Source organism: Coregonus lavaretus (assembly GCF_964263955.1).
Source record: "Coregonus lavaretus genome assembly, chromosome: 10".
Lineage (NCBI taxonomy): Eukaryota > Metazoa > Chordata > Actinopteri > Salmoniformes > Salmonidae > Coregonus > Coregonus lavaretus.
The window spans coordinates 1,213,407-1,235,156 of NC_139997.1; the positions used below are offsets into that span (position 1 = coordinate 1,213,407).

The following is a 21,750-nucleotide window of genomic DNA, read 5'->3' on the forward strand; positions in this document are numbered from 1 at the left end:
GGTCCTGTTTTAAAGTGTTTGTCCTCTGGGCTCAATTAGCAAACATCTGTCCTGCAGCAGCAGTAGTAACCTCCTCTCTCTGTCCTGCAGCAGCAGTAGTAACCTCCTCTCTCTGTCCTGCAGCAGTAGTAACTCCTCTTCTCTCTGTCTGCAGCAGCAGTAGTAACCTCCTCTCTCTGGTCCTGCAGCAGCAGTATTAACCTCCTCTCTCTGTCCAGCAGCAGTAGTAACCTCCTCCTCCCCTCTCTGTCCTGCAGCAGCAGTAGTAACCTCCTCTCTCTGGTCCTGCAGCAGCAGTAGTAACCTCCTCTCTCTCTCTGTCCTGCAGCAGCAGTAGTAACCTCCTCTCTCTGTCCTGCAGCAGTAGTAACCTCCTCTCTCTCTCTGTCCTGCAGCAGCAGTAGTAACCTCCTCTCTCTGTCCTGCAGCAGCAGTAGCAACCTCCTTCTCTGTCCTGCAGCAGTAGTAACCTCCTCTCTCTCTGTGTCCTGCAGCAGCAGTAGTAACCTCCTCTCTCTGTCCTGCAGCAGCAGTAGTAACCTCCTCCCTCTCTCTGTCCTGCAGCAGCAGTAGTAACCTCCTCTCTCTGTCCTGCAGCAGCAGTAGTAACCTCTCTCTCTCTCTGTCCTGCAGCAGCAGTAGTAACCTCCTCTCTCTGTCTGCAGCAGCAGTAGTAACCTCCTCTCTCTGTCTGCAGCAGCAGTAGTAACCTCCTCTCTCTCTGTCCTGCAAGAGCAGTAGTAACCTCCTCTCTCTGTCCTGCAGCAGCAGTAGTAACCTCCTCTCTCTGTCCTGCGGCAGCAATAGTAACCTCCTCTCTCTCTCTGTCTGCAGCAGCAGTAGTAACCTCTCTCTCTGTCCTGCAGCAGCAGTAGTAACCTCCTCTCTCTGTCCTGCAGCAGCAGTAGTAACCCTCTCCTCTGTCCTGCAGCAGCAGTAGTAACCTCCTCTCTCTGTCCTGCAGCAGCAGTAGTAACCTCCTCTCTGTCCTGCAGCAGCAGTAGTAACCTCCTCCCCCTGTCCTGCAGCAGCAGTAGTAACCTCCTCTCTCTGTCCTGCAGCAGCAATAGTAACCTCCTCTCTCTGTCCTGCAGCAGCAGTAGTAACCTCCTCTCTCTGTCCTGCAGCAGCAGTAGTAACCTCCTCTCTCTGTCCTGCAGCAGCAGTAGTAACCTCCTCTCTCTCTCTGTCCTGCAGCAGCAATAGTAACCTCCTCTCTCTCTCTGTCCTGCAGCAGCAGTAGTAACCTCCTCTCTCTGTCCTGCAGCAGCAGTAGTAACCTCCTCTCTCTCTCTGTCCTGCAGCAGCAATAGTAACCTCCTCCTCTCTCTCTGTCCTGCAGCAGCAGTAGTAACCTCCTCTCTCTGTCCTGCAGCAGCAGTAGTAACCTCCTCTCTCTGTCCTGCAGCAGCAGTAGTAACCTCCTCTCTCTGTCCAGCAGCAGCAGTAATCTCCTCTCTCTGTCCTGCAGCAGCAGTAGTAACCTCCTCTCTCTTCCTGCAGCAGCAGTAGTAATCTCCTCTCTCTGTCCTGCAGCAGCAGTAACCTCCTCTCTCTGTCCTGCAGCAGCAGTAGTAACCTCCTCTCTCTGTCCTGCAGCAGTAGTAACCTCCTCTCTCTGTCCTGCAGCAGCAGTAGTAACCTCCTCTCTCTGTCCAGCAGCAGCAGTAATCTCTCTCTCTGTCCTGCAGCAGCAGTAGTAATCTCCTCTCTCTGTCCTGCAGCAGCAGTAGTAACCTCCTCTCTCTCTCTGTCCCTGCAGCAGCAGTAGTAACCTCCTCTCTCTGTCCTGCAGCAGCAGTAGTAACCCCTCCTCTCTCTGTCCTGCAGCAGCAGTAGTAACCTCCTCTCTCTCTCTGTCCTGCAGCAGCAGTAGTAACCTCCTCTCTCTGTCCTGCAGCAGCAGTAGTAACCTCTCTCTCTCTCTCTGTCCTGCAGCAGCAGTAGTAACCTCCTCTCTCTGTCCTGCAGCAGCAGTAGTACCTCCTCTCTCTGTCCTGCAGCAGTAGTACCCTCCTCTCTCTGTCCTGCAACAGCAGTAGTAACCTCCTCTCTCTGTCCTGCAGCAGCAGTAGTAACCTCCTCTCTCTGTCCTGCAACAGCAGTAGTAACCTCCTCTCTCTGTCCTGCAGCAGCAGTAGTAACCTCCTCTCTCTGTCCTGCAGCAGCAGTAGTAACCTCCTCTCTCTGTCCTGCAGCAGCAGTAGTAACCTCCTTCCTCTGTCCTGCAGCAGCAATAGAAACCTCCTCCCTCTCCCCTTCCTTATTTCTCTCTCAGTAGAGCCATCGGGTAATGAATAGATAATCAGCAGTTCTACTACTGACTGACTCTTTCGATGTTCTGAGACTATTAGCCCAGTTGAAAGTCTATTTCAGTTTTTAACAACACACAGAATCATTTTTCTCTCTCTGCTTTAGACAACCTGTGATTTACCAGAATACTCTGTGGTCTCTGCCGAAAAATCACACAAACAGGGACTGACATTGGCTTCTCCCTTAGCACTGTATCATATGGGCAACCTCTCTCTCTCTCTCTCTCTCTCTCTCTCTCTCTCTCTCTCTCTCTCTCTCTCTCTCTCTCTCTCTCTCTCTCTCTCTCTCTCTCTCTCTCTCTCTCTCTCTCTCTCTCTCTCTCTCCCCTCCCTCCCCCTCTCTGTCTCTCTGTCTCTCCCTCCCTCCCCTCTCTGTCTCTCTGTCTCTCTCTCTCTCTCTCTCTCTCTCTCTCTCTCTCTCTCCTCTCTCTCTCTCTCTCTCTCGCTCGCACTCCCTCCTCTCTGTTCCTCCCTCTCTCTCTCTCTCCCTTTCTCTCTTTGTCCCTCTCTCGCTCTCTCTATCCCCCCCCGCCCCCCCCCTCTCTCTCTCTCTCTCTCACTCTCTGTCCCTCTCCCACTCTCTCTTTTCCTCTCTCGCTCTCTCTGTTTCTGTCTCTGTATTCTGGTAAATCACAGGTTGTCTAAAGCAGAGAGAGAAAAATTATTCTGTTTGTTGGTACAAACTGAAATAGACTTTCAACAGAGCCAAAAGTCTCGGAACAGTCGACAGCATCAGTCAGTATTACAACTGAAGAGTATTTAGCTGATTATTCATTCATTACCCGATGGCTCTCCTGAAATGTCAACTTGAATACAGCAGAGAGAATGTTGAATTATATCATTAGATCATAATGTACTACATGCCACTGAGTTCATGGGTAGTCTAGAACCTTCCTACTGAAACCGAAGGAGACAAATGACAAAGAAGATCTGAATGTCCCCAATGGAGTCAGAGGTCACTATTATACTGGGGGGTGGATGGTCCTCAGGAGGATCTGTTCTATGTCACTACACAGGAACTCCCTGACTCCAATCCATGGGATATCTAGATATTCTTTGTCACAGAAATAGATCCTCCGGAGGATCAGATCATCCACCCCCGGTGGGAACTATGTCCACATTCCTGATGACACAGAGCCTCCCTCCCACTATCTCCTTCTGTATGGCAATAACGACTGCCTCACTGACAATAGACAGTGTGAACTACACTTGGTCTGTGTCTGAAATATAGTGCACTACATTTGAGGGTTAGCTGTGCGTAGCCAGGCATCGATGGTCAGGGTTGGTGTTAGGTTAGATGTGTGTAGCCGGCCATGGGATGGTCAGGGTTGGTGTTAGGTTAGATGTGTGTAGCCGGCATGGGATGGTCAGGGTTGGTGTTAGGTTAGATGTGTGTAGCCGGCCATGGGATTGGTCAGGGTTGGTGTTAGGTTAGATGTGTGTAGCCGGCCATGGGATGGTCAGGGTTGGTGTTAGGTTAGATGTGTGTAGCCGGCCATGGAATGGATGGTCAGGGTTGGTGTTAGGTTAGATGTGTGTAGCCGGCCATGGGATGGTCAGGGTTGGTGTTAGGTTAGATGTGTGTAGCCGGCCATGGGATGGTCAGGGTTGGTGTTAGGTTAGATGTGTGTAGCCGGCCATGGAATGGATGGTCAGGGTTGGTGTTAGGTTAGATGTGTGTAGCCGGCCATGGGATGGATGGTCAGGAGTATATGATGGACAGCTTGGATGCTCAGTAGTTCAACATACTGGGTCAGAAATACACCAGAACTGTATACTTACACCACATTTGGTTTGACTCCCAAATGCCCCATGAGTCCTGGTTAATATACAGTTAGTCTCGCTGTCTGCCTGTCTAACCTCAGAAACAATGTTTCACTTTTGAAAATCAATCTCCCCTAAGGTCTACCATACTAGAGAGATCTCCCCTGTAGTATACTATACTAGAGAGATCTCCCCTGTAGTCTACTGTACTAGAGAGATCTCCCCTAAGGTCTACCATACTAGAGAGATCTCCCCTATAGTCTACCATACTAGAGAGATCTCCCTTGTAGTCTACCATACTAGAGAGATCTCCCCTATAGTCTACCATACTAGAGATATCTCCCCTGTAGTCTACCATACTAGAGAGATCTCCCCTGTAGTCTACCATACTAGAGAGATCTCCCTTGTAGTCTACCATACTAGAGAGATCTCCCTTGTAGTCTACTGTACTATAGAGATCTCCCCTGTAGTCTACCATACTAGAGAGATCTCCCCTGTAGTCTACCATACTAGAGAGATCTCCCCTGTAGTCTACCATACTAGAGAGATCTCCCCTGTAGTCTACCATACTAGAGAGATCTCCCTTGTAGTCTACCTTACTAGAGAGATCTCCCCTATAGTCTACCATACTAGAGAGATCTCCCCTGTAGTCTACCATACTAGAGAGATACCCCCTGTAGTCTGCTGTACTAGAGAGATCTCCCTTGTAGTCTACTGTACTAGAGAGATCTCCCCTGTAGTCTACCATACTAGAGAGATCTCCCTTGTAGTCTACCATACTAGAGAGATCTCCCTTGTAGTCTACTGTACTAGAGAGATCTCCCCTGTAGTCTACCATACTAGAGAGATCTCCCTTGTAGTCTACCATACTAGAGAGATCTCCCTTGTAGTCTACTGTACTAGAGAGATCTCCCCTGTAGTCTACCATACTAGAGAGATCTCCCTTGTAGTCTACCGTACTAGAGAGATCTCCCTTGTAGTCTACCGTACTAGAGAGATACCCCCTGTAGTCTGCTGTACTAGAGAGATCTCCCTTGTAGTCTACTGTATTAGAGAGATCTCCCCTGTAGTCTACCGTACTAGAGAGATCTCCCCTGTAGTCTACCGTACTAGAGAGATCTCCCTTGTAGTCTACCGTACTAGAGAGATCTCCCTTGTAGTCTACTGTATTAGAGAGCAAACAGTGTCAAGATGAGACTCAACTTTTTCTGAGCCAGGTGATCACTCATCATCTTCATTATCATAGACATATCCAATAGAAAAACGACTCAAACAAACCGAAATGCAGATAGTGAACTGTCATTCCAGGTTCAATGTTTGACGTGACTGAGTTAGTTAGCTGATGTTGGCTAGCTAGCTAGAAAGTGACAAGAACGTTAGTCAGCCTGCATAGCAACCATTTTGTCAGAAGGGATGACCAGTCCTTCTACATAGCAACTGTGCAAAATAATTAGGCCTAACGACTGGGTCGAGTCTGTAGCAACACGACCAAAATAACTAACAACTATATCTTCTGGTGGAAGAACGAAATTGTATGAATTTACTTATCAAAATAACCTTTGTGAAATGAAAACATGTAATGCATCGGGCAACACCATTTACCTGTGATTGTATTCAGCTCATAGCACTGGGGGGGGGGGGGGGGGGGGGGGCTGAAATGTTCTGCTCGCAAGTTGCCTATTCATGCTATATATACTGCAGTACATTTGACCAGGTCCCTGGTCCAAAATATTGCAATCTGTAGGGAACAAGGTACCATTCGGGTAGTACCGAACTGTCTAATGTTCAGTACTGTCTAATGTTCAGTATTGTCTAATGTTCAGTATTGTCTAATGTTCAGTACTGTCTAATGTTCAGTTCTGTCTAATGTTCAGTACTGTCTAATGTTCAGTACTGTCTAATGTTCAGTTCTGTCTAATGTTCAGTACTGTCTAATGTTCAGTACTGTCTAATGTTCAGTACTGTCTAATGTTCCGTACTGTCTAATGTTCAGTACTGTCTAATGTTCAGTATTGTCTAATGTTCAGTATTGTCTAATGTTCAGTACTGTCTGATGTTCAGTATTGTCTAATGTTCAGTTCTGTCTAATGTTCAGTACTGTCTGATGTTCAGTATTGTCTAATGTTCAGTATTGTCTAATGTTCAGTACTGTCTGATGTTCAGTATTGTCTAATAAATAAAATAAATAAATAAAATGCCATTTAGCAGACGCTTTTATCCAAAGCGACTTACAGTCATGCGTGCATACATTTTTTTGTGTATGGGTGGTCCCGGGGATCGAACCCACTACCTTGGCGTTACAAGCGCCGTGCTCTACCAGCTGAGCTAAAGAGGACCACACTAATGTTCAGTACTGTCTAATGTTCAGTATTGTCTTTTGTTTTTTTTTTTTTTTTTTTTTTTTTACCTTTATTTAACCAGGTAAGCCAGTTGAGAACAAGTTCTCATTTACAACTGCGACCTGGCCAAGATAAAGCAAAGTAGTGCAATAAAAACAACAGTTACATATGGGGTAAAAAAAACATAAAGTCAGAAAATACAACAGAAAATATATATACAGTGTGTGCAAATGTAGCAAGTTATGGAGGTAAGGCAATAAATAGGCTATAGTGCAGAATAATTACAATAGTATTAACACTGGAATGCTAGATGTGCAAGAGATTATGTGCAAATAGAGATACTGGGGTGCAAAAGAGCAAAATAAATAATATAGGGATGAGGTAGTTGGGTGGGCTAATTTCGGATGGGCTGTGTACAGGTGCAGTGATCGGTAAGGTGCTCTGACAACTGATGCTTAAAGTTATTAAGGGAGATAAGAGTCTCCAGCTTCAGAGATTTTTGCAATTCGTTCCAGTCATTGGCAGCAGAGAACTGGAAGGAATGGCGGCCAAAGGAGGTGTTGGCTTTGGGAATGACCAGTGAGATATACCTGCTGGAGCGTAGACTACGGGTGGGTGCTGCTATGGTGACCAATGAGCTAAGATAAGGTGGGGATTTGCCTAGCAGTGATTTATAGATGGCCTGGAGCCAGTGGGTTTGACGACGAACATGTAGTGAGGACCAGCCAACAAGAGCGTACAGGTCACAGTGGTGGGTAGTGTATGGGGCTTTGGAGACAAAACGGATGGCACTGTGATTCAGTTCTGTCTAATGTTCAGTACTGTCTAATGTTCAGTACTGTCTAATATTCAGTATTGTCTAATGTTCAGTATTGTCTAATGTTCAGTATTGTCTAATGTTCAGTACTGTCTAATGTTCAGTATTGTCTAATGTTCAGTATTGTCTAATGTTCAGTATTGTCTAATGTTCAGTATTGTCTAATGTTCAGTACTGTCTAATGTTCAGTACTGTCTAATGTTCAGTACTGTCTAATGTTCAGTATTGTCTAATGTTCAGTACTGTCTAATGTTCAGTACTGTCTAATGTTCAGTACTGTCTAATGTTCAGTTCTGTCTAATGTTCAGTACTGTCTAATGTTCAGTACTGTCTAATGTTCAGTACTGTCGAATGTTCAGTTCTGTCTAATGTTCAGTACTGTCTAATGTTCAGTACTGTCTAATGTTCAGTTCTGTCTAATGTTCAGTACTGTCTAATGTTCAGTTCTGTCTAATGTTCAGTACTGTCTAATCTTCAGTACTGTCTAATGTTCAGTATTGTCTAATGTTCAGTACTGTCTAATGTTCAGTACTGTCTAATGTTCAGTACTGTCTAATGTTCAGTACTGTCTAATGTTCAGTACCGCTGTTGGCGGTAGGTGCACCCGATTCAGCTGCCCTGGGCGCCGGGTAGGTGAACCATTTCATGTGTCTGAAGGTAAAAACTCTGCCTTCCCGGCGGGCCCAGAGAGCAAACCAAGTGCACTATAGGCCTACCGCTGGCCAATTGGATGGCTCAGATGACCGTGTCCGCAGTAACGTAGCACACATAAAAGAAAGCTACAGTTGATACTGTGAGATTTCAAACCGTTTAAAACCACGACTAGAGAGAGACTGTCAACGAATACAGCAAAGAGCTGCTGTTTTGATGAGTGAGTTTATGTTTAAGTTCTTAGCACTGTCAATACTTTGTATTCAACACTTTTATAAGCCATAAAATGCACGTTCTTCCTATTTCCACTCAGCGCTACAACCAGCACTGCAGCAGTAATGAATGAGTAGGAAAGTGTATCTATAGGCTTGTGTTGTTGTTAATATTAGAGGCTTGGGTCTTTTTTAATATCCAGGACTATTTCACTTTCTCTGTTCATAGGAGTAACAACATGAATTTGTGCATGATGCAGAAATAATGCGTGACTCGAGTTTCACCATCAGCTGGAAGACGGTGTCAATTTTTGGTCCGAGTCAGTGGAGGAAAGGGAGAGCGGAGGGACGTTGAGAGGCAGTGGAGGAAAGGGAGAGCGGAGGGACGTTGAGAGGCAGTGGAGGAAAGGGAGAGCGGAGGGACGTTGAGAGATGGACCCTCGGTCTGCTGCTCTCTCCCTCCGCTGAGACTGACCATCAGGCACCATCAGCCCAGGCACCATCAGCCCAGGCACCATCAGCCCAGGCACCATCAGCCCAGTAAAATAAAAATAAAAAGCAAGTTATTTAAATGTATGCTCACTCAGCTGTGCTTCACAAGTAATACAACAACAGAACTATTACCAGTGTGATCATGTAGCCTACCTCAAATGTTGTAGTGATAATGTACTGGGCCTATAGCTTACTGCACAAACCTCATTACTACAGTACTGCTTTTAGTTGGTTAATGTTGGTTAATGTTGCATAGGCTTCCGTTCCGTCAAATCTGAGTGGTAGATCTCCGCTTGCATTTTGACTCAAAGTGATCTCGACTCAGGAAAGGTTGGTGACCACTGTTCTAGAGTTTCCCCTGTTAACACTACCAACGTTTCCCTTTACTGTGGCAAGTGTGATCGAATAAACACAATATTAGCCACTTTCAATGAAATATACCAAAACAAAACGAAGTATGCAAGAGATTTTGTTGTAGGCAGAATGCATCGGAGTAGGATTCTATTGCATTGAAAGGCATTGCTCAGCCCCTACTCTACACAGACTGGTGCGGCATAACCAATCAGAGCTGCAGTAGGCCTATATGCAAATTGCCATTGCCATATATGGATCTGTGCCATTCACTTTGAACTGGACCGTGTTTACAGCATGAGCGGTCGTGAGTAGATGAGCTTGTTTTGAGATCAGAGCAAGAGCTGCATGTAGCCACGTGTGCACATTTTGTTCATATCCTTTGCTAGTTAGTGAGTTATTATCCCAGTTATAGATAATTTGTTCATATCCTTTGCTAGTTAGTGAGTTATTATCCCAGTTATAGATCATTTGTTCATATCCTTTGCTAGTTAGTGAGTTATTATCCCAGTTATAGATCATTTGTTCATATCCTTTGCTAGTTAGTGAGTTATTATCCCAATTATAGATCATTTGTTCATATTCTTTGCTAGTTAGTGAGTTATTATCCCAGTTATAGATAATTTGTTCATATCCTTTGCTAGTTAGTGAGTTATTAGCCCAGTTATAGATCATTTGTTCATATTCTTTGCTAGTTAGTGAGTTATTAGCCAAGTTATATATCATTTGTTCATATCCTTTGCTAGTTAGTGAGTTATTATCCCAGTTATAGATCATTTGTTCATATCCTTTGCTAGTTAGTGAGTTATTATCCCAGTTATAGATCATTTGTTCATATCCTTTGCTAGTTAGTGAGTTATTATCCCAGTTATAGATCATTTGTTCATATTCTTTGCTAGTTAGTGAGTTATTAGCCCAGTTATAGATCATTTGTTCACATCCTTTGCTAGTTAGTGAGTTATTAGCCCAGTTATAGATCATTTGTTCATATTCTTTGCTAGTTAGTGAGTTATTAGCCAAGTTATATATCATTTGTTCATATCATTTGCTAGTTAGTGAGTTATTATCCCAGTTATAGATCATTTGTTCATATCCTTTGCTAGTTAGTGAGTTATTATCCCAGTTATAGATAATTTGTTCATATCCTTTGCTAGTTAGTGAGTTATTATCCCAGTTATAGATAATTTGTTCATATTCTTTGCTAGTTAGTGAGTTATTATCCCAGTTATAGATCATTTGTTCATATCCTTTGCTAGTTAGTGAGTTATTAGCCCAGTTATAGATCATTTGTTCATATTCTTTGCTAGTTAGTGAGTTATTAGCCAAGTTATAGATCATTTGTTCATATTCTTTGCTAGTTAGTGAGTTATTAGCCCAGTTATAGATCATTTGTTCATACTCTTTGCTAGTTAGTGAGTTATTAGCCCAGTTATAGATGATTTGTTCATATCCTTTGCTAGTTAGTGAGTTATTATCCCAGTTATAGATCATTTGTTCATATTCTTTGCTAGTTAGTGAGTTATTAGCCCAGTTATAGATCATTTGTTCATATTCTTTGCTAGTTATTGAGTTATTAGCCCAGTTATAGATCATTTGTTCATATTATTTGCTAGTTAGTGAGTTATTATCCCAGTTATAGATCATTTGTTCATATCCTTTGCTAGTTATTGAGTTATTAGCCCTGTTATAGATCATTTGTTCATATTCTTTGCTAGTTAGTGAGTTATTATCCCAGTTATAGATCATTTGTTCATATTCTTTGCTAGTTAGTGAGTTATTATCGCAGTTATAGATCATTTGTTCATATCCTTTGCTAGTTAGTGAGTTATTATCCCAGTTATAGATCATTTGTTCATATTCTTTGCTAGTTAGTGAGTTATTATCCCAGTTATAGATCATTTGTTCATATCCTTTGCTAGTTAGTAAGTTATTATCCCAGTTATAGATAATTTGTTCATATCCTTTGCTAGTTATTGAGTTATTATCCCAGTTATAGATCATTTGTTCATATTCTTTGCTAGTTAGTGAGTTATTATCCCAGTTATAGATCATTTGTTCATATCCTTTGCTAGTTAGTGAGTTATTAGCCCAGTTATAGATCATTTGTTCATATTCTTTGCTAGTTAGTGAGTTATTAGCCAAGTTATAGATCATTTGTTCATATTCTTTGCTAGTTAGTGAGTTATTAGCCCAGTTATAGATCATTTGTTCATACTCTTTGCTAGTTAGTGAGTTATTAGCCCAGTTATAGATGATTTGTTCATATCCTTTGCTAGTTAGTGAGTTATTAGCCCAGTTATAGATCATTTGTTCATATTCTTTGCTAGTTAGTGAGTTATTATCCCAGTTATAGATCATTTGTTCATATTCTTTGCTAGTTAGTGAGTTATTAGCCCAGTTATAGATCATTTGTTCATATTCTTTGCTAGTTAGTGAGTTATTAGCCCAGTTATAGATCATTTGTTCATATTCTTTGCTAGTTATTGAGTTATTAGCCCAGTTATAGATCATTTGTTCATATTCTTTGCTAGTTAGTGAGTTATTAGCCCAGTTATAGATCATTTGTTCATATTCTTTGCTAGTTAGTGAGTTATTAGCCCAGTTATAGATCATTTGTTCATATTCTTTGCTAGTTAGTGAGTTATTAGCCCAGTTATAGATCATTTGTTCATATTATTTGCTAGTTAGTGAGTTATTATCCCAGTTATAGATCATTTGTTCATATTCTTTGCTAGTTAGTGAGTTATTAGCCCAGTTATAGATCATTTGTTCATATTCTTTGCTAGTTAGTGAGTTATTAGCCCAGTTATAGATCATTTGTTCATATTCTTTGCTAGTTAGTGAGTTATTAGCCCAGTTATAGATCATGTGTTCATATCCTTTGCTAGTTATTTAGTTATTAGCCCAGTTATAGATCATTTGTTCATATTCTTTGCTAGTTAGTGAGTTATTAGCCCAGTTATAGATCATTTTTTCACATTCTTTGCTAGTTAGTGAGTTATTATCCCAGTTATAGATCATTTGTTCATATTCTTTGCTAGTTAGTGAGTTATTAGCCCAGTTATAGATCATTTGTTCATATTCTTTGCTAGTTAGTGAGTTATTATCCCAGTTATAGATCATTTGTTCATATTCTTTGCTAGTTAGTGAGTTATTATCCCAGTTATAGATCATTTGTTCATATTCTTTGCTAGCTAGTGAGTTATTATCCCAGTTATAGATCATTTGTTCATATCCTTTGCTAGTTAGTGAGTTATTATCCCAGTTATAGATCATTTGTTCATATCCTTTGCTAGTTAGTGAGTTATTATCCCAGTTATAGATCATTTGTTCATATCCTTTGCTAGTTAGTGAGTTATTATCCCAGTTATAGATCATTTGTTCATATTCTTTGCTAGTTAGTGAGTTATTATCCCAGTTATAGATCATTTGTTCATATCCTTTGCTAGTTAGTGAGTTATTAGCCCAGTTATAGATCATTTGTTCATATTCTTTGCTAGTTAGTGAGGTATTAGCCAAGTTATTTATCATTTGTTCATATCCTTTGCTAGTTAGTGAGTTATTATCCCAGTTATAGATCATTTGTTCATATCCTTTGCTAGTTAGTGAGTTATTATCCCAGTTATAGATCATTTGTTCATATCCTTTGCTAGTTAGTGAGTTATTATCCCAGTTATAGATCATTTGTTCATATTCTTTGCTAGTTAGTGAGTTATTATCCCAGTTATAGATCATTTGTTCATATCCTTTGCTAGTTAGTGAGTTATTAGCCCAGTTATAGATCATTTGTTCATTTTCTTTGCTAGTTAGTGAGTTATTAGCCAAGTTATAGATCATTTGTTCATATTCTTTGCTAGTTAGTGAGTTATTAGCCCAGTTATAGATCATTTGTTCATATTCTTTGCTAGTTAGTGAGTTATTATCCCAGTTATAGATCATTTGTTCATATTCTTTGCTAGTTAGTGAGTTATTATCCCAGTTATAGATCATTTGTTCATATCCTTTGCTAGTTAGTGAGTTATTATCCCAGTTATAGATCATTTGTTCATATTCTTTGCTAGTTAGTCAGTTATTAGCCCAGTTATAGATCATTTGTTCATATTCTTTGCTAGTTAGTGAGTTATTAGCCCAGTTATAGATCATTTGTTCATATTCTTTGCTAGTTAGTGAGTTATTAGCCCAGTTATAGATCATTTGTTCATATTCTTTGCTAGTTAGTGAGTTATTATCCCAGTTATAGATCATTTGTTCATATCCTTTGCTAGTTAGTGAGTTATTATCCCAGTTATAGATCATTTGTTCATATCCTTTGCTAGTTAGTGAGTTATTAGCCCAGATATAGATAATATGTAGTCAGCAATAAGGGAGTGATTGCTTCCTACAAGAGCACAAAACGTGTACATTTCTAGACATCTCTGAAAAGCGAGTCAGGTAAAGAGCTTTTTTTTTGTCTTAAAGGGGCAGTGTTGTATTTTGAGACATGCTGGAATAAGCCAAGTAGCCAATAGGCAGAGGGTAGCATAATTTGTATGATTCTCTGTAATAATGGCATGGAAATAATAATGCATTTTATTTTGTAAAGTGGTTTCTTGCATCAAACAACACAACAACATTTTCAGTCACCTCCTTGTCTGAAGGACAAGTGGATAAACAGGTTAATGTCAAGCCCTGCATGTTCTTTCTTCAAAAGTCTCATGGAATGTAGGCCGACATTGAACACCACACGCTGACTGCTACTGTAGGCTGAATGATAGAACAGCTATTTCCAGCTATATTGACCTCTACTGACCTCTACTGATCTATAATGACCTATGCAGACCTATTTTGACCTCTACTGACTTCTACTGACCTATAATGACCTATACTGACCTCTATTGACCTATACTGACCTCTACTGACCTATACGGACCTCTACTGACCTCTACTGACCTCTACGGACCTCTACTGACTTATATTGACCTATACTGACCTTTACTGAGCTCTACGGACCTCTACTGACTTATATTGACCTATACTGACCTTTACTGATCTCTACGGACCTATACGGACCTTTACTGACCTATATTTACTTACACTGACCTCTACTGATCTCTACTGACCTATATTGACCTATACTGACCTCTACCGACCTCTACTGACCTATATGGACCTATACTGAGATATGTTGACCTCTACTGACCTCTACTGACCTCTACTGAACTATATTGACCTATACTAACCTATATTGACCTATAATGACTTCTACTAACTGATAATGACCTATACTGACCTCTATTGACCTCTACTGACCTCTACTGACCTATACGGACCAATACTGTAAGACTTAGTTCAGTTGGTGCAGACAGAATCAGTTGAACTGACGTAGTGTGGCAACGATGACGTACTGTACTGTAATGTGCTGTACTGTGGCGACGTGGGTCTCCATGGGGCTTTCCCTCAGTTATAAATTGAATACAGGAAGTGTTTTTGGATGAGGTAACATGGTGATGCATCTGGGGAACATCAGGGTTCCATTAGAACACTAACCCACTTCCTCTGTGAAGCCTCATACCCCAACAACATCATCCCCCTTATGCCCTTCCCCCTACCCCCTCATCCCTTCCCCCTACCCCCTCATCCCTACCCCCTACCCCCTCATCCCTTCCCCCTACCCCCTCATCCCTACCCCCTACCCCCTCATCCCTACCCCCTACCCCCTCATCCCTTCCCCCTACCCCCTCACCCTACCCCCTATCACCTCATCCCTTCCCCCTACCCCCTCATCCCTTCCCCCTATCCCCTCATCCCTTCCCCCTACCCCCTCATCTCTTCCCCCTACCCCCTCATCCCTTCCCCCTATCCCCTCATCCCTTCCCCCTATCCCCTCATCCCTTCCCCCTACCCCCTCATCCCTTCCCCCTATCCCCTCATCCCTACCCCCTACCCCCTCATCCCTACCCCCTACCCCCTCATCCCTTCCCCCTATCCCCTACCCCCTCATCCCTTCCCCCTATCCCCTCATCCCTCCCCCCTCCCCCCTCATCCCTTCCCCCTATCCCCTCATCCCTTCCCCCTATCCCCTCATCCCTTCCCCCTACCCCCTCATCCCTACCCCCATCCCCTCATCCCTTCCCCCTATCCCCTTATCCCTTCCCCCTATCCCCTCATCCCTTCCCCCTATCCCCTCATCCCTACCCCCTACCCCCTCATCCCTACCCCCATCCCCTCATCCCTACCCCCTACCCCCTCATCCCTTCCCCCTACCCCCTCATCCCTACCCCCTACCCCCTCATCCCTTCCCCCTATCCCCTCATCCCTACCCCCTACCCACTCATCCCTTCCCCCTATCCCCTCATCCCTCCCCCTACCCCCTCATCCCTTCCCCCTATCCCCTCATCCCTACCCCCTACCCCCTCATCCCTTCCCCCTACCCCTCATCCCTTCCCCCTATCCCCTCATCCCTCCCCCCTACCCCCTCATCCCTTCCCCCTATCCCCTCATCCCTACCCCCTACCCCCTCATCCCTACCCCCTATCCCCTCATCCCTACCCCCTACCCCCTCATCCCTTCCCCCTATCCCCTCATCCCTTCCCCCTACCCCCTCATCCCTTCCCCCTATCCCCTCATCCCTCCCCCCATCCCCTCATCCCTACCCCCTACCCCCTCATCCCTTCCCCCTACCCCCTCATCCCTACCCCCTACCCCCTCATCCCTACCCCCTACCCCCTCATCCCTACCCCCATCCCCTCATCCCTACCCCCTACCCCCTCATCCCTTCCCCCTACCCCCTCATCCCTACCCCCTACCCCCTCATCCCTTCCCCCTATCCCCTCATCCCTACCCCCTACCCACTCATCCCTTCCCCCTATCCCCTCATCCCTCCCCCTACCCCCTCATCCCTTCCCCCTATCCCCTCATCCCTACCCCCTACCCCCTCATCCCTTCCCCCTACCCCTCATCCCTTCCCCCTATCCCCTCATCCCTCCCCCCTACCCCCTCATCCCTTCCCCCTATCCCCTCATCCCTACCCCCTACCCCCTCATCCCTACCCCCTATCCCCTCATCCCTACCCCCTACCCCCTCATCCCTTCCCCCTATCCCCTCATCCCTTCCCCCTACCCCCTCATCCCTTCCCCCTATCCCCTCATCCCTCCCCCCATCCCCTCATCCCTACCCCCTACCCCCTCATCCCTTCCCCCTACCCCCTCATCCCTACCCCCTACCCCCTCATCCCTACCCCCTCATCCCTTCCCCCTACCCCCTCATCCCTCCCCCCTACCCCCTCATCCCTTCCATCTTCCATGCATGAGGTTGGAGATTATGAGGCCAGCCCCACTGCACTGCAGCCCTCTGATATCCAGCTCACAGCATTCAGGTCACATAACTGTAGCTGTGCGTGGGGACCTAGCCGGGAATAAATACACACTGCATATTTAAGTGATGACAGTGGGAACATGAATTTAAAGAGTTCTGTCAGTTGTATCTACAGTACATCACAATGATACCCAAGACCGTCGGCGACATTGTGATAAAGCATCCTAATGTCACCGTGACTCCTCAGTTCATTTACAACTGACCTCCTTTCCAATCCTCCTACTGGACCAAACATAGTGACCTGCAAATCAACCAGACATTGAGCCTTAGGGACACCTTGATTTCCGTAATCTGACATTCCGTTGTGTTGTTTTGCAGGACAGGAGGAAAAGACAATCAGAGATAGAGGACATAATCTGACATTCTGTTGTGTTACAGGACAGGAGGAAAAGACAATCAGAGATAGAGGACATAATCTGACATCGTTGTGTTGTTTTGCAGGACAGGAGGAAAAGACAGTCAGAGATAGAGGACATAATCTGACATTCTGTTGTGTTACAGGACAAAAGGAAAAGACAGTCAGAGATAGAGGACAGGAGGAGACAGCTGGACCATCTGGTGCTGCAACTACAACATCTCAAGGTAAACATCTATCTATAGATATATACACACACACATACACACACACACACACACACACACACACACACACACACACACACACACACACACACACACACACACACACACACACACACACACACACACACACACACATACAAACCCCCTCCACATACACACACACACACACACTCACATCTATATATAAGTGTGTGTGTGTGTGTGTGTATGTGTGTGTGTGTGTGTGTGTGTGTGTGTGTGTGTGTGTGTGTGTGTGTGTGTGTGTGTGTGTGTGTGTGCGTGCGTGCGTGCGTGCGTGCGCGTGCGTACGGGTATGTTACTGACACAATGAAATATCCTCAGAGAGGGCAACATTCAGCAGAACAGAAACGTTTAACTTGTGATGCGGCAAAAGTGGACTAAAGCCAAAACATGAAAGTCCATCACGACTCCAGGAAATAAGCTCTTGTAGAGTCCGAGGGTTGAGTGTTACCAGAAAGCTTTATTTACTCTAATTCCGTAAACTCACTGAAGAGAAAATAACTTCCAAACTGCTCTGGTATGATAATGACTCTGATCCACATAGAGCATGTACTTTAAAAGCCCTGGTCACTTTAAAAGCCCTGGTCACTTTAAAAGCCCTGGTCACTTTCCACAACAACTCAGATATGAATTCCCTACCACAGTATATCTTCCTCAGTATATAGTATATTAGTATATAGTATACTCAGTATATAGTATATTAGTATATAGTATATAGAATACTCAGTATATAGTATATTAGTATATAGTATACTCAGTATATAGTATATTAGTATATAGTATATAGAATACTCAGTATATAGTATATTAGTATATAGTATACTCAGTATAGAGTATATTAGTATATAGTATGCTCAGTATATAGTATATTAGTATATATTATACTCAGTATATAGTATATTAGTATATAGTATACTCAGTATATAATATATTAGTATATAGTATACTCAGTATATAGTATATTAGTATATAGTATACTCAGTATATAGTATATTAGTATATAGTATACTCAGTATATAGTATATTAGTATATAATATACTCAGTATATAGTATATTAGTATATAGTATACTCAGTATATAGTATATTAGTATATAGTATACTCAGTATATAGTATATTAGTATATAGTATACTCAGTATATAGTATATTAGTATATAGTATACTCAGTATATAGTATATTAGTATATAGTATACTCAGTATATAGTATATAGTATATAGTATACTCAGTACAGTATCCCACTCCCAAACTGCATCTGGAATGGCACCTTATTCCCTATATCTCTCTAAAGTAGTGCACTAGCATTATACAGTGGGGGAAAAAAGTATGTAGTCAGCCACCAATTGTGCAAGTTCTCCCACTTAAAAAGATGAGAGAGGCCTGAAATTTTCACCATAGGTACACGTCAACTATGACAGACAAAATGAGATTTTTTTTCTCCAGAAAATCACATTGTAGGATTTTTAATGAATTTATTTGCAAATTATGGTGGAAAATAAGTATTTGGTCAATAACAAAAGTTTCTCAATACTTTGTTATATACCCTTTGTTGGCAATGACACAGGTCAAACGTTTTCTGTAAGTCTTCACAAGGTTTTCACACACTGTTGCTGGCACCAGGCTGGTCTTCCCAGCCTGGTGCAGGTCTACAATTTTGTTTCTGGTGTCCTTTGACAGCTCTTTGGTCTTGGCCATAGTGGAGTTTGGAGTGTGACTGTTTGAGGTTGTGGACAGGTGTCTTTTATACTGATAACAGGTTCAAACAGGTGCCATTAATACAGGTAACGAGTGGAGGACAGAGGTACCTCTTAAAGAAGAAGTTACAGGTCTGTGAGAGCCAGAAATCTTGCTTGTTTGTAGGTGACCAAATACTTATTTTCCACCATAATTTGCAAATAAATTCATTAAAAATCCTACAATGTGATTTTCTGGATATTTTTTTCTCAATTTGTCTGTCATAGTTGACGTGTACCTATGATGAAAATTACAGGCCTCATCTTTTTAAGTGGGAGAACTTGCACAATTGGTGGCTGACTAAATACTATTTCCCCCCACTGTATGTGGAAGAAGGTGCCATTTGAGATGCAGCCTTAGTCTTTCTGGTTGAGACGCAGCTAGTCTTTCTGGTTGAGACGCAGCCTTAGTCTTTATGGTTGAGACGCAGCCTTAGTCTTTCTGGTTGAGACGCAGCTTAAATCTTTCTGGTTGAGACGCAGCCTTAGTCTTTCTGGTTGAGACGCAGCTTAAATCTTTCTGGTTGAGACGCAGCCTTAGTCTTTCTGGTTGAGACGCAGCTTAAGTCTTTATGGTTGAGACGCAGCCTTAGTCTTTCTGGTTGAGACGCAGCTTAAGTCGTTATGGTTGAGACGCTGCCAGTCTTTCTGGTTGAGACACAGCTTAAGTCTTTATGGTTGAGACACTGCCAGTCTTTCTGGTTGAGACACTGCCAGTCTTTATGGTTGAGACACTGCCAGTCTTTCTGGTTGAGACGCTGCCAGTCTTTATGGTTGAGACGCTGCCAGTCTTTATGGTTGAGACGCTGCCAGTCTTTATGGTTGAGACACAGCCTTTCTGGTTCTGTAGTATCTTCCTCTCTAAGCTCAGTAAGTCATAATGTTACTGTCAATGGAGAAGGAGGAAGTGGATTGACAGAAATGACCCCCATATATAAAGTGGTTGTAGTGAGCTGTTGCCACAGTACTTTCCTATGAGAACTAGTCCCTCTCCTAGCCTCATCACGCCCACTGTTAAACAAACATCTCACTTCCTGTTCCTGCTCCTCTCACTTTCTCTCTCTGTCAGCATCTGGGATAACCACTGCACTTCAGCTACATAATATAGTCCAATAGAAATTCACAGCTTGCTATCTGCATTCTACGCTATTTTGGGTTTGTTTGTAAATTCACTCTGGAGTGCCAGAGTGTGCTCAGAGTGCGCTCTGGGCATTCGTAAATTCAGAGCGTAGTCAGATTTTCCATTTGTAGATTCAGAGTGTTTCGCTCTTGGAGTGTTCAGAGCGCACACTGGACGCTCTGGCGGAGGTGTTGATCAGTTATTCTGCGCTCTGGCATACTCAGACAAGAGTGCACTGAAATCAGAGTAGATATGTTGTAATGGCCGTCACAGTCACACTGTGCTAACAGTTCCATCTGAAAATGATCACTATGCCTCTTTAAGAATATAATGTTCATGTTGCTGTCTGAATCATCTCTTGTATTTATCTCAACTCTCACATTATTTCCCCTGGCTTCCAGTCTAGGGATTCGTTTGGTACAGCGGGAGTCAATTTAAGCCTCGCTGTCTGCCTGTCCTGCCTTAGAAACTACTAGAGAGATCTCCCTTGTAGTCTACCTTACTAGAGATATCTTCCCTATAGTCTACCATACTAGAGAGATCTCCCTTGTAGTCTACCATACTAGAGAGACCTCCCTTGTAGTCTACTGTATTAGAGAGATCTCCCCTGTAGTCTACTGTATTAGAGAGATCTCCCTTGTAGTCTACCATACTAGAGAGATCTCCCTTGTAGTCTACTGTATTAGAGAGATCTCCCTTGTAGTCTACTGTATTAGAGAGATCTCCCTTGTAGTCTACTGTATTAGAGAGATCTCCCCTTGTAGTCTACCGTACTAGAGAGATCTCCCTTGTAGTCTACCGTACTAGAGAGATCTCCCTTGTAGTCTACTGTATTAGAGAGCAAACGGTGTCAAGATGAGACTCAACTTTTTCTGAGCCAGGTGATCACTCATCATCTTCATTATCATGGATATATCCAATAGAAAAACGGCTCAAACAAACCGAAATGCAGCTAGTGAACTGTCATTCCAGGTTCAATGTTTGACGTGACTGAGTTAGTTAGCTGATGTTGGCTAGCTAGCTAGAAAGTCACAAGAACGTTAGCCAGCCTGCATAGCAACCATTTTGTTTAGAACTGACCATCCTTTTGCATAGCAACCATGCAGAAACAATTAAAGACTGGGTCACGTCTGTAGCAAAATAACTAACAACCAGACAATATATTTTTATTTGATTTATTTCACCTTTATTTTATCAGGGAATCATACTGAGACCAAGGTCTCTTTTTACAGATGAGCCCTGAATTACATAAATTCAAGACAATACACACATCAAAATAAAATTACAAAACGCAAGCAGAAAGAAAGACACGGTCATAAAAAACAAACACATTCATCAGTAATAAGGTCCTCAATCAGCCTTCTGAATTGGCCTCGAAGCACCAAACATCACATTTCAGAACATTTTGAAGATTGTTCCACAAATAAGGTGCAAGAAAACTAAAAGCTGATCTACCTAACCCAATAGAGACCAAAGGAATTTCCAGAGTTAGCCATCCCTGAGACCGAGTGTGGTAACTCGTATGTCTAAAGTTTAGTAACGGTGTTAGGTACAAGGGCTTTTATAAATGAAAACACAGCAATGTATCAACCTACGTGACATCAAAGATGGCCAACCGACTTCCTGGCAGAGAATGCGGTGATGAGTACTAAAACGATAAACTGCATCTAACAGCTTTAAATCATCAGAGTTCTTTTTATGCGCTCTAGAGAACAACATTTCACCTGCATTCAATACTAATTTCAGGTCATGAAAGTGTTTCTGTAATACAGTGAAGGTAGACTGTAGTTCAGATAGAGCCTGGTCAACCATGGGGGCAATAGCATACACAATAGTATCATCCGCATACAAGTGCAGGTTACAGTTTTTTACAGACAAGTCGATAATGTAAAACAGTAATAAGTACAGGACCTAGAATCATCCCCTGTGGGACACCTGATTTAACACCGTCAGTAGATACACATTGAGTTCTATCTGTCAATAAAAGTTTTAACCAGTTACAT

The 21,750-nt window shown here is 42.9% G+C and overlaps 1 protein-coding gene across 1 annotated transcript in view; it reads left to right on the forward strand.

Moving 5' to 3' along the window:
- Positions 1–21,750, forward strand: part of LOC311135785 (paralemmin-1-like) — a gene marked incomplete at its 3' end in the record, with an annotated part of 72,803 nt that overhangs the window by 47,360 nt on the left and 3,693 nt on the right. The window contains exon 3 of the mRNA XM_084169827.1: positions 16,793–16,873. Within this exon, the coding sequence (XP_084025953.1) occupies positions 16,793–16,873 (81 nt within the window). The remainder of the gene's footprint in view (positions 1–16,792; positions 16,874–21,750) is intronic.